Here is a 13,727-nt window from a genome sequence, read left to right on the forward strand (position 1 = left end):
AAATGTAAAAGGGCAAATCTATTTTCATTTGAAGTTTTGATTCTTTATTAAAGGGTAACATTTTGAAAAAATTTTTTTAAATTATTTTATTATTATTTTTATACATTCAGGACTTTTTTTTAAATTTAAATTTATTTATTTTAATTGGAGGCTAATTACTTTACAATATTGTATTGGTTTTGCCATACATCGACATGAATCTGCCACGGGTGTACATGTGTTCCCCATCCTGAACCCCCCTCTCACCTCCCTCCCCGTACCATCCCTCTGGGTCATTGTGTGGTTTGTGTATGTGTGTATGTTTTCATTGTAAGACAGTTGTTTCAATTGATATTTGATCAAAATTGGCTTTGAAATAGAAAAGTGAAAAATATTGCTCTTGTGGAAATTTCTAGTCTAACATATGGTCAGTAATTTTTCAGCACAGATCGTCATTAGGTAATAATGTTTTACTGATAAGAAAAAACAAATAAGTTAGCTGATTTCAATCCTGTTGTTACACAATGGAAACTGGTTTAATCATGCTCCTCCTACAATATATCTGCTAACATTGGATGGTGCAGCTGGGGTGTTACCTTCCTGTTTTTCCTAACCTGTGGAGAAGAAAAAAATCAGAGTCTACTTACTCAGGGAAGAAACAACAATGGATCCCACACGACAGAAGGTGAAACTTAATGATGGCCACTTCATTCCTGTCCTGGGATTTGGAACCTATGCACCTGAAGAGGTAACAGTAGGGGTTAGTGGTTGAGATATAAATAGTAGACAGATGCAACATGAGAGTAAGGGGACATGGATTATCAAGTCATTGAGCCCAGTGTGACTCTGGGAGCATCACATTGTTCCACCAACCAGGCTAGAACCAATCCCTATGAAAGGGAAGAAAGCATTCAGTCTTCACTCTGTATCAGGGTCTGAGGCTGTGCTCACCTGCAGATTACTCTGGGTTCCACTCCAGTTTCCATCTCTTTCCCAGCTTGGCAGAAGTGGTGAGACTCGGCTGTCAAGAACACTGTCAGCTGCTCTCCTTTGAGGGTGACTGCAATTGCAAAATTTCTCTGTGCATTTTATTATGTAAAATAATAAATAAATAAATGGATGAAGCTCACGTTGGAATCAAGATTGCTGGGAGAAATATCAATAATGTTAGATATGTAGATGACACCACAATAATGGCAGAAAATGAAGAGGAGTTAAACAGCCTCTTGATGAAGGTAAAAATGGAGAGTGAAAAAGTTGGCTTAAAATGCCCCATTAAAAAAAAACTGAGCCCATGACATCTATTTCCATAACTTCTTGGCAAATAGATGGGGAAAATGGTAACACTGACAGACTTTATTTATTTATTTTTTATTTTTTTAAATTTTATCATTTTTTTTCTTTTTTTAAAAAATATAAATTTATTTATTTTAATTGGAACAGACTTTATTTTTTTGGGGCTTCAAAATCACTGTGAAGGTTGCTCCTTGGAAGAAAAGCTGTGACAAACTTGGACATTAAAAATCAGAGATATTACTTTGCCAACAAAGGTCCATATGGTCAAAGTTATGGTTTTTCCAGTAGTCATGTATGGATGTGAGAGTTGGACCATAACTGCTGAAGAAGATGCATTCGAAATGTGATGCTGGAGAAGACTCTTGAGAGTACCTTGGACAGCAAGCAGATCAAACAAATCAATCCTAAAGGAAATCAAACCTGAATATTCCTTGGAATGACTGATGCTATAGCTGAAGCTCCAGTACTTTGGCTACCTGATGCTAATGCTGACTCATTGGAAAAGACCCTGATTCTGGGAAAGATTGAGGGCAGGAGGAGAAGGAGGTGACAGAGGATGAGATGGTTTGATGGCATCATTGGCCCAGTGGACACGAGTTTGAGCAAACTCTGGGAGTTAGTGAAGAACAGGGAAGCCTGGCATGCTATTGTCCATGGAGTTGCAAAGAATCTGACAGACAGAGTGAGTGAATAACAGGAGCAACATTTATGAGAACATCACATTGTACACCTTGGAGAGATACAATTTTTTTCATTGTATTCTGTCTGTGTGGCTTCACTGGTGGACAGAAGTCTCAGAAGCTTTCACGTTGGTTCTGATACTTTCACCAGGAACATTGTAACTTTGTTCATTTTGCTTCAAACACCCCACATTATAAATCATATTCATGACTACAACATTTTGTTGAGTCCCTGGGGTTCTTCCAGCAAATCATTGAACCTAGAGGTGGTCTTGCCATCCTCTGATGACAGCAATCAACCACTGATCACCTGATGTTGATGGGTTTCTGGGTGGTGACCATTTAATTACTCATTAGGAATGTTATGGGAAGCTGTCATGTGTTCGTCACTAAACATGAAGAACTAACCAAAGACAGAAAAAAGTTGATTCTTGGGAAGATCAAAGCTTGTGCCTAGCAATTTCTTATGTGGATATTCAACTTAAACCTTTGTTGCTTATGTAGGTTGCTAAGAAGGAAGCTCTGGAATTCACCCCATTCGCTATAGAGGTTGGGTTCCGCCATATTGACTGTGCTCATTTTTACCAAAATGAAGAGCAGGTTGGACAGGCCATTCAAAGGAAGATTGCAGATGGCACTGTGAAGAGAGAAGACATATTCTGCACTTCAAAGGTACTGTGTGTGTTGTGAGTGTGTGCACATGTGTGCAAGTGATTGTGCCCAGGTGACAATTATAAAACAGGATCATTTGGTGAAGAATTGTTTAGTGAATTATGTTTATTGGTACATTACTAAAGTATTAGAGTTTCCTGGTGGTTCGGTGGTTACAACTTGGTGCTTTCTTCCATAAGCCAGGATTGAACCTTGGTTGGGGAAGTAATATCCTACAAGCCACATGGTACTGCCAAAAATAATTACCTAAAGTATTATTAATACAATTTTTATTCTCTAACCTCTACAGCTTTGGTGCACATCCTTTCGACCAGAGTTGGTCCGACCAGCCTTGGAAAGGTCACTGAAAAAGCTTCAACTGGACTATGTTGATCTCTATATTATTCATTTTCCACTGGCTCTGAAGGTTGGAAATTTGTGTGATCACACCAATGTCATGTCTTGTGTTAGAATGTTCATCAACTTGCACAGATGGTTGAATTAAGATTTGTCTTAATAGGTTGTAGTGATGATTACACTACAGTAGAATCCCCCAAGTAATCATTTGTGATCATTTTTTTTACTGAGTTTCTTTGACCCCCTTACATGTCTCCCAGAGAAAGGAGTTAATAATCTGAGGCTCTGATTGAAAAATTAAAGGAAATAAAATAAGTCAGTTCTGCATGCAGTCCTGGTTATGACTGGAGATTTCATGAACCAAGAGTTTGGTGCAGCTGTGATGAGCATGACACTGCCTTGCATTGAATATGATGAGTTTATCTTGTCTTTCACTCTTTCTAGGTGAGCAGATTTGGCGGCGCTCCCTCAGGGTGTGTCTAAACCTCATACCTTTATAGGGACTTGGGAGACCTTGCCTACACTCTCCCTGGTCTTCAGGTTTATGCTTGTGGACTGCACTTAACCATTAAGAATATTATTACTTCGAACTCTTGATTTCAAGTCACAGAAATATACTCAAGCCATACAATGCAAAATAGTTTCATGGACTATGTGGATGACAAATCCCAGCCACAGGAAGAATTGAGGGTTACAGTGCTCTTCAGAAATGTCTTCTTTTTTCTATCCTTTATCATGGCACTACTTATGGTTTGCTTTATTTTTATTGAACATTTTTCATTAGTGACAAATATGGCCTTGGGGCTGCCTAAGGCTCATCATGGCCATGAACATTTGAGAGCATGTCTGGATGGTCCACATTCCATAGCAACCAAAAAGAACCTTGATGGTTCACATGCCTGCCCTAGGGCATCTGATGCTCAGAGGAAAAAGGAAATCTGAAATCTAGCCCAGGTCAAGATCGAAATTTTTATTCTGGAAATTGTGTCATGTAACTTACTGCCATTCCCAGCACAGAAAGGTATTTCAAAATAGGTTAAGTACAAGGAACAGAGAAAATTCAGAGAAGTCACTGTGTGTCCCTTTTAGAACCTAGAAAGATTGTATTTATTACAACATAAATTGAATATAAGACATTAAAATAAGTCTCCCTATTAAAGACATTGCTGACAACTCTATATATGCAAATCACATTGCAAATATTAGCATCTAGAAAGTTGTAAACCTACCTAATGGAGGTTTAATCCCTGGTGTATGGCAGCCTGGCTAAATGCAGGAAAATTATTCTGTGACATCTCTAAAATGACTGCTTCCATTCCAGCCAGGGAAGGAATTACTTCCAAAAGATGAAAATGGAAAACTGATATTTGACTCAGTGGATCTCTGTCACACGTGGGAGGTGAGTCCAGGGAGGAGAGAACAAAAGGAGGAGTCAGCAGAGGAGGAACCTCCTTCATTTCTTCCACCTGTGAGAATGGGCTGTGGACCATCAGACTCAGCAGTTCATGAATCTAAGGGCATGGATGCTGGTGTTGTGGGGAGGAAACCATTGCTGAAATGTTCACAAAGAGGAACGAAGGAGGAGAATATGGGGGCAGTTATGGCAACCCACTCCAGTACTCTTGCCTGGGAAATCCCATGGATGGAGGAGCCTGGTAGGCTACAGTCCTTGGGGTCGCGAAGAGTCAGACACGACTGAGCAACTTCACTTTCACTTTTCACTTTCCTGCACTGGAGAAGGAAATGGCAACCCACTCCAGTGTTCTTGCCTGGAGAATCCCAGGGACGGGGGAGCCTGGTGGGCTGCCATCTATGGAGTCACACAGAGTCGGACACGACTGACGTGACTTAGCAGCAGACAGGCATCTCTTTCCTTTCATGTGATATGTCTTTTGGGGTTTTTTTCTAAGGAGGGGGCCATAATTCCTTTTATATCATGATCTTCTTCCTGATTTTTCTTCTTGATAGTCAAGAGTAATTTTTGATGGATGAGTGTGATTACTGATGATTTGACGCATTTATTCTTGCTCTAACATTCCGTGTAATTGTTCACCACCCCTCCCTCCCAGGCCCTGGAGAAGTGTAAGGATGCAGGGCTGACCAAGTCCATCGGCGTGTCCAACTTCAACCACAAGCAGCTGGAGAAGATCCTGAACAAGCCGGGGCTCAAGTACAAGCCCGTCTGCAACCAGGTGAGCAGCTCAGCTCCTCTCCCTCCTGCTCTTCAGAACCTCCTTCTTGCCCTGGAGCCAGATGTCTGTCTGTCCTCCCCTCCTGTTCATCTGACCTTTGTAGGTCAGCGGATTCTAGAGAGCAGAGCCACTCTAGATGGTGTGAATAGAATCTGTAGCAGTATCTCTGCTTGACAGTCTGGGTGGAAAAGGTGGGATGCCTTCCTTCTAAACTGTGGGTAGAACTCAGAACTAGAAGAAGGAGGCGTTTCCCTGAGATGAAAGAATAAGCAGATGGAGGGAAAAGTGCCCTGAAGAGAACTGCATACAGGAAGGAAGACAATGAAAACATGGAATCAGAGGTAAATTAATAAAGAGTCACAACAGCTGAGATGGATTTTAAGGGTTTGTGTGGGGTTCTGATGTCTGAATTCTTGGTCTAGTTGTCTCAGCATTTATGAGTCTTAAACAGGGAGTACAGTTCAAAAAAAATGTGTTGGGGGTGATGAAAATCATCCAGGTTAGAGGATGAAGTTAAAGGCTCAAGGTGATACTAGTAATTTATGAAACATTTAAAAAAGCAAGAGAGTTCCAGAAAAACATCTATTTCTGCTTTATTGACTATGCCAAAGTCTTTTACTGTGTGGATCACAATAAACTGTGGAAAATTCTGAAAGAGATGGGAATAGCAGACCACCTGACCTGCCTCTTGAGAAATCTGTATGCAGGTCAGGAAGCAACAGTTAGAACTGGACATGGAACAACAGACTGGTTCCAAAGAGGAAAAGGAGTACATCAAGGCTGTATATTGTCACCCTGCTAATTTAACTTCTATGCAGAGTACATCTTGAGAAACACTGGACTGGAAGAAACACAAGCTGGAATCAAGACTGCCGGGAGAAATATCAATAACCTCAGATATGCAGATGACACCACCCTTATGGCAGAAAGTGAAGAAGAGCTAAAAAGCCTCTTGATGAAAGTGAAAGAAGAGAGTGAAAAAGTTGGCTTAAAGCTCAACATTGAGAAAACGAAGATCATGGCATCTGGTCCCATCACTCCATGGGAAATAGGTGGAGAAACAGTGGAAACAGTGTCAGACTTTATTTTTTGGGCTCCAAAATCACTGCAGATGGTGATTGCAGCCATGAAATTAAAAGACGCTTACTCCTCGGAAGAAAAGTTATGACCAACCTAGATAGTATATGCAAAAGCAGAGACATTACTTTGTCGACTAAGGTCTGTCTAGTCAGTTCAGTTCATTTCAGTCGCTCAGTCAAGTCCAACTCTTTGTGACCCCATGAATCGCAGCACGCCAGGCCTCCTTGTCCATCACCAACTCCCGGAGTTCACTCAGACTCACGTCCATCGAGTCCGTGATGCCATCCAGCCATCTCATCCTGGGTTGTCCCCTTCTCCTCCTGCCCCCAATCCCTCCCAGCATCAGAGTCTTTTCCAATGAGTCAACTCTCCGCATGAGGTGTCCAAAGTACTGGAGCTTCAGCTTCAGCATCATTCCTTCCAAAGAAATCCCAGGGCTGATCTCCTTCAGAATGGACAGGTTGTATTTCCTTGCAGTCCAAGGGACTCTCAAGAGTCTTCTCCAATACCACAGTTCAAACTCATCAATTCTTTGGTGCTCAGCCTTCTTTACAGTCCAACTCTCACAGTCCAACTCTCACATGACCACAGGAAAAACCATAGCCTCGACTAGACGGACCTTAGTTGGCAAGGTAATGTCTCTACTTTTAAATATACTATCTAGGTTGGTCATAACTTTTCTCCCAAGGAGTAAGCGTCTTTTAATTTCATGGCTGCAGTCACCATCTGCAGTGATTTTGGAGCCCCCCAAAATAAAGTCTGACACTGTTTCTACTGTTTCCCCATCTCTTTCCCATGAAGTAATGGGACCAGATGCCATGATCTTCGTTTTCTGAATGTTGAGCTTTAAGCCAGCTTTTTCACTCTCCTCTTTCACTTTCATCAAGAGGCTTTTTAGCTCCTCTTCACTTTCTGCCATAAGGGTGGTGTCATCTGCATATCTAGTCAAGGCTATGGTTTTTCCAGCAGTCATGTATGGATGTGAGAGTTGGACTGTGAAGAAGGCTGAGTGCTGAAGAATTGATGCTTTTGAATTGTGGTGTTGGAGAAGACTCTTGAGAGTCCCTTGGACTGCAAGGAGATCCAACCAGTCCATTCTGAAGGAGATCAACTCTGGGATTTCTTTGGAAGGAATGATGCTAAAGCTGAAGCTCCAGTACTTTGGCTACCTCATGCGAAGAGTTGACTCATTGGAAAAGACTCTGATGCTGGGAGGGATTGGGGGCAGGAGGAGAAGGGGACAACCCAGGATGAGATGGCTGGATGGCATCACGGACTCAATGGACGTGAGTCTGAGTGAACTCCGGGAGTTGGTGATGGACAAGGAGGCCTGGCGTGCTGCAATTCAAGGGGTCACAAAGAATTCGACATGACTGAGTGACTGAACTGAACTGAACTGATATAATCAAATGTATAGCATAGCTTTTGATTACTCAGTCTTGGACTGGTTCTCCTAGCCTTGTCTATTATAAAATTAACTGTATAAATACACTTTTTTCTGTTTTTCTGTTGATGTTGGCATTTCCAGTTTTCATTTAATGTTCTACTGTTTCCTTTAGCCTTTGAAAACTTTTAGTCTTTCTCTGTCATATTAATATTGCCTTTGCATATAATCTGACACTCTTCTCTTTGGGCATTCTACAGGTGGAATGTCACCCTTATCTCAACCAAGGGAAACTGTTGGATTTCTGCAAGTCACATGAAATTGTTCTTGTTGCCTATGCTGCTCTGGGATCCCAACGAGTAAAAGAATGGTATTGAATCCTAATGAAAACAACGGGGAGTTGCCCTGAAATTCAATTTTTGATGAAATAATTTAAATAACACAGCACTCAGATAACTCTCATAGGCAGAGGGGAGAGAGGGGTGGGATGAAATGAATCCTTCTCTTTTATCTTCCCATCACCCAGACAATTTTTCTACATTGTATTAGCTTGTAGACTCATCAATAACAAATATCTGCATTGAAATCTATATAGAATCCCCCGGTTGAGACCAGAGACACAGGCTGATGTCATGATTTACTTTTAAACTAATGAACACATTTGTAAAAAGAGATGTTGCAAACCTCACTTACCTTAAATCTAAATTTGGGATAATAATATGCTCAGTATATCATGATAGAAAAAAATTCAGTTTGAAGCATTTCTATGAACATCTATAGAAAAATAATGATAAAATAAATGTCTCTTATTTTTGAGACTACTCAATATTTATCAGTACCTTAAAAAGTGAAATTTAAAAAGAATTCTTGGGCTTTCCCTACTGTTTCTCTATTCATGCCCTCGATTGCAGAAGAAAAACAACCCCTGAGAATTAAAGAAAATAATCCACAATTTGGCATTCTGGTCTCAACTCAATAATGCATCCGAATCACCTGCAGAGCTCTGTAAACACAGAATGGGAAGTGATTCAGTTGAGGTTCTGATTCAGTTTGTCTTAAGCTCAGCCATGGAATTTGTATTTCTAATAATATCCCAAGTGATGCTGATGCTGCCGGTCCCTGGACCACACTTTGGGAAGCTCTGGCCTAGAGTGGACCTACTTGTTCTTTGTGAAAAGCCTCCTTAGAAACTGCATAGTCTCAGCTCCTCAGCATTTCTGAAATTCCTTCCAGGGTGAACCCAAACCACCCCGTTCTCCTGGAGGACCCAGTTCTCTCTGCCATTGCTCAAAAGCACAAGAAAACAGCAGCTCTGATTGCCCTTCGCTACCAGATACAACGCGGGGTTGTGGTTCTGGCCAAGGGTAACAACAAGAAGTGGATCAAAGAGAACATGCAGGTGATGAGCAGGGCTGTGGGCAGAGGGCTCCGAAGGAAAATATCTTACTTTCTCTGTTCTCAATTGATAAAATTGCATTATGTGATTTTTCCTAGACTGTTTGAACTGCTCTATCAAAATACCACAGGCTGAGTGGCTGTGAAAAAAATTAAATTTGTTTCTCACAGTTGTGAAGCTGTAGATCTGAGATCAGGGTACCTGTGTGGTTGGGTGAGGGCTCTCCTCCAGGTCACAGGCTTCTCCTTGTATCTTTACATGTTGGAGGGGAAACAGAGCTCTCCCAAGTCTCTTATATGAATATGATATTCTTGAAATCTCATTTGTGAGGCCTCTGACATCATGACTTACTCCTCCCACAAAGGCTCCATTTTTAACACCATAACATGTGAATTTGGGGGCACAAAAATTTTCTTTAACTTCCAAAGCCTTGTGGTTTTATTACTATTTCCCTGAATACTAATAGGCTTTCATCTTCATACATTTAATCTTTTTGAGTTTCTGTCTTTGTGAAGTTCCTCTTAATGACTTTGTCCACTTTAGCTAGGTTGTTTCTCTTTTGATTTATTTGTAGGAGATGATTATTCTGCCCTTAGCTGTACAGGAAACTCTCCCCAGTTTCAGGATTTAATGCAGAGTTCATTTGTGTATCTGAATCTGTGGTTTGAAAATGAGCCTGTACTCAGCTCTGCTATTGTCCTCTAGGCTGGGCTCTTTTGTGCATTTGCAGTTCAGTGCTGAGCAGCTCAGGAGTTCTGCTTTAGCAGGTGGATGTGGCTCTTGTCAGAGGAGCCTGAAGACTCCTCTGTATAATTTTTATTGGCTAGAATAAGGTAACTAACCTAGTCTTCTTTTCAGCACAGTGATATGATTCTCAGTCAGTGAGTGGGGAGAAAAACCTCTTCCTTTTGGGTCACAAAGAGTCAGACATACTAAGTGACTGAATAACAAAAACAACTGTCCATATTTTCCACAGATTTTCCTTGTCAACTCTGCCACATATCATGTGTCCATAAGTACATTTCTGCCCACTCATTTCTATTTAACGATTTCTGTACTGTGCTACTGAAGTAAAAAATAAGTTTTGCTTTTCAGTATGGTACATTCTTCTATTTTAAGGATGTCTTGACTGCTTTTGACTAGTTCTTCTCTTATTTAAAATTCAGTATCACTATACCAACTTCCACAACAGAATATGCGTTTAAGTCTTTGGTTTATGTTGCATTGAAACAAGAGAACTCATTGGAGAAAATGAATTTCTTTACAAAATTGAGCTTTCCATTTCATTGTTATAAAGTGAATTTTTAATAATTTGTTGTTCCTTAATGTTTAAACACTTTTCATAACTCTCCCCAGGAAGGTATATACATAAAGTTTTTTTTTAGATCCAATCATAGATAATGAGTAGTTTGATATCAGATTCCTGAACAGGCTTTCTCAGGGGAGCCTCCTTCCCACATTGCTTCAGCTGAATGCTGTCACCCTTAGGGTGTGTTGGGGAGAGGCAATCAGTCTAATGTCAGCTCAAGTTCAGGTATCGAGTCTGGAGTGTCTAAAAGCAGTGTGTTTGGAAAAAAGAAAACGGTTTTAGATTTTTTGTCTGAAGTAATTCACTTAGAAAGATAAGTGACTGATGCACTGTAATGTTTGTGAGGTGAACAGAGAAGGAGAAGGTGTGGGAAGGGAGAGGTGAAAACTCAGCAGAAGGTCCAAGGCTTGTTCATCTGGAAGCTGAGGAGAGACATGGCTTCCCTGTCCCCTCTTCTTGTCTCCATCCAGTTGGAAAGTCCTCCAGTCCCCAGGGGAAGGCTGGCTCCTTGGGGGATAGGTCAATGTGATTCTTCTTTCCTTCCAGGTGTTTGAGTTTGAACTGACTCCAGAAGACGTGAAAGCAATCGATGGCCTCAACAGAAATATAAGATATTACGAATTTCACCTGTAAGTGACTTGCCTATGTTTCCCACAAATACTGTTTTCTGGGGCAGGCAGGTCAGCAGGAGAACTTAGCTTTTAAAAAGCTTAAATCTAGGAAAACAGTGCTGATTTCTAGAGTAGGAGTAAACCAGGGGCTTCCTGCAGACCTCAGACCAGAGGTTTCCTCCAGGGCTCTGTCTCTGACCAAGAGGAATGTGATGGGGCCCAGGCCAGCCCATCAATAAAATCACTGAGTTGACATCCTGGTGAATTCACTACTTTGTGTCCCTAATCCCTGTGCCTGGTATGCCTCCTATCAAGACTGAGGGACCCAGGAAACACAGAAGGCACAGGGCCTGCAGCCCTGTATTCTTTCAGGGTCCTGTGAACATGTTTAATCTCTATTTCTTTCTACATCAGTGGAAAATTATTATATTAATAATAATTGTATAATAATGAATCCATCATAAATTGCATTCAAGTTTTGCTGTTATTTAGTCACTCAGTCATTTCCAACTCTTGGTATCACATGGACTGTAGCCCACTAGGCTCGTCTGTCCCTGGGATTTCCCAGGTAAGAATACTGAAGTGAGTTGCCATTTCCTTCTTCAGGGGATTTGCTGACTCAGGGATCAAACCCATGTCTCCTGCTTTGCAGGTGGATCCTTTACCACTGAGCCACCTAGGAAGCCTGCAATCATGTTAATCCCAACACAACTATAAAATGTATTGTAGATGTTTTTTAATGGAGGAAGGTCCTAGAAAGGCCAACATCCATCCGTGCTACAATGTCACGTGGGCCTGCCTCCACCCTGTCCCCTAAGGGTCTGGTGGACATTCTCCTTTATGGACGTTTCTTCACCAAGACACCATCTACTTCCTACAGATCAATCTCTCACTGCCCTTTCTTCCCTATTACAACTCCTATGTCCTCATCCTTGTTATCTCACAAAACTGAATTACAAGTAGATCTTGAGCATAACTGACCCTCCAGTGAGTGACTGCCTAGCAGGACACACTCAGGTAAGATAGTCTGGGTCTCTCTGGTTCCTTGAGTCAAGACTCACACCACTGTTGTATTTGTCCATCAGAGGTCCATCCCCTGGGGAGCCCCTACCATCTTGGCTTTGATTTAGTCACTAACATTGAATTCCAGCTGCCTAATTACTGCAGGACGATGTCAGGATTGATGGGACAGAGGGCTAATCAAACAGGGAGAATTTGGAAGGGAGTTTAGAGAGAAGGCAATAACAATTATTGGAGAAATGAAATTTTGTTTCCAATGACAGATTTCAAAACTCTCCCTATTGTTTTTATAGCTATAATGCTTCTGATAAAAGACATGAGAATTGTAAAAAAGGTGGATAGTTACTTTTTTGTACTTACAGGTTTTTAAGTATAATTGTATGTTTTCCTTCATTAGGCTGTGAATGCCTAGACTTATTTATCTTTGTGGGCTCGGGTCATTAGCCAGGCTCCTGGTCCTTGGAATCGCTGCGAATGCATTCTTTAATGAATCAAATTGAAAAAGGCAAATTCTGAAAGAAAAGTAAAAACATGGGAAAAATGAAAAAAGCAGTATTACTGCATAACCAATGTTTGACTACGTTAAAGAGGTAATAATCCCGCTTTGAACTGTATGAATATTCAGGTGTGCATGCTAGCTCTCCTATAGACGACAAGTTCCTTAATGGAGGTGCTCTGTATTTTTGGAGTGCTCAGTATTTGCTTATCCATGGGTGTGTGGAAAAGGGCAGCTAATTTGTGCACCTTTTCATCAACTAGGGACTGAAGAAGTTCTCCCGGTGTGTGAAATGGCTCCACAGTTAGCCCTAGGTCTTGTGCTCTCATATAAACTGTAACCTGAGTCCAGCTACCTGTCACTATGGAGTGGAGATCACACGTGAATGTTGGGACTGGACGTGCAGGTGCCGTGTGCACATGGAGCAGGCACCTCCAGGTGTGCTTGTCGGGGGAGAATGAGGGACGTGTTTGCATATTTAGACAAATATATCCTGACTGCATCTATCGAGCAGCAGTTTTTGACAACATGGCAGATTTAATAAGTTAATCCTTCTCCTCTCTTTCAGTGGTGTTGGTCAGCCCGGCTATCCATTTTCTGAAGAATATTGACTCTCAGCTCTCACTGTGGTTCTTTGAGAATTACTTGCTTCTAGGACTATGAAGAGAATTTTTGTACTTGGTGGAGGTGCTTAAATGAAGTGTCTGAATGTTTGAAAGTCTGCCTTTCCTTTTAAAAAATAAACATTTTATGAAACAATAAAGACTTCAAAGTAAAAATACTTTTTTATGATAGTTAAAAAATGCAAATTACAGAAAATTTGGAAAGTTGAAAGGAAATGATAGAGAATAAAGATAAGCTGTGATTAACCCATTTAATAATACTTAAATTTGGTGCTTTTCCCTTATGATTTTCCTGTAGAAATGCATGTGTGTTTTCATTTACAAAGGGAAAGGATCTTCAATTACAGGTTTTCTACTTATTTTTAACTTAGCATAATTATCTTGGTAAAATAAAAATATGACTTAAAAATTCAGTATTATATTTTGCTTACTACAAAGCAGCATATCTTATTCTTTTATTTAATTTCTTAATTTTTGCCCATGCTTAGCATTTTGATGAATTTTTATATATTTTGCCATTGATTTATTGATTGTCATTCCCTCATTAATTCAGCAAAACTTTATAGAATATTCTTTAGTAACACATTTATTATCAGTAAATATCAATTAAAATGAGAAATTCTTGAGTCAATAGCCTACTGGAGGATAAGACT

General features: G+C 40.6%; 1 protein-coding gene across 3 annotated transcripts; it reads left to right on the forward strand.

Annotated features, from left to right (window-relative positions):
• The first annotated feature begins 610 nt into the window (after positions 1-610).
• On the forward strand, positions 611-13,285 carry LOC138091474 (prostaglandin F synthase 1-like). 3 transcript variants are annotated; one of them, XM_068987322.1, is made up of 9 exons: positions 611-727; positions 2,460-2,627; positions 2,917-3,033; positions 4,285-4,362; positions 5,033-5,155; positions 7,880-7,989; positions 8,853-9,018; positions 10,871-10,953; positions 13,020-13,272. In XM_068987322.1, exons 1-9 carry the CDS (start codon positions 644-646, stop codon positions 13,060-13,062), a joined length of 972 nt encoding a protein of 323 aa, XP_068843423.1. In that variant the 5' UTR covers positions 611-643; the 3' UTR covers positions 13,063-13,272. The 3 variants fall into 3 exon arrangements, with proteins under 3 accessions (XP_068843423.1, XP_068843424.1, XP_068843425.1); XM_068987323.1 differs by lacking the exon at positions 13,020-13,272 and adding an exon at positions 12,715-12,973; XM_068987324.1 differs by lacking the exon at positions 4,285-4,362 and having other exon boundaries at positions 13,020-13,285.
• Positions 13,286-13,727: the final 442 nt, after the last annotated feature.

The sequence above is a fragment of the Capricornis sumatraensis genome, chromosome 15 (genome assembly GCF_032405125.1).
Source record: "Capricornis sumatraensis isolate serow.1 chromosome 15, serow.2, whole genome shotgun sequence".
Taxonomy (NCBI): Eukaryota; Metazoa; Chordata; class Mammalia; order Artiodactyla; family Bovidae; genus Capricornis; species Capricornis sumatraensis.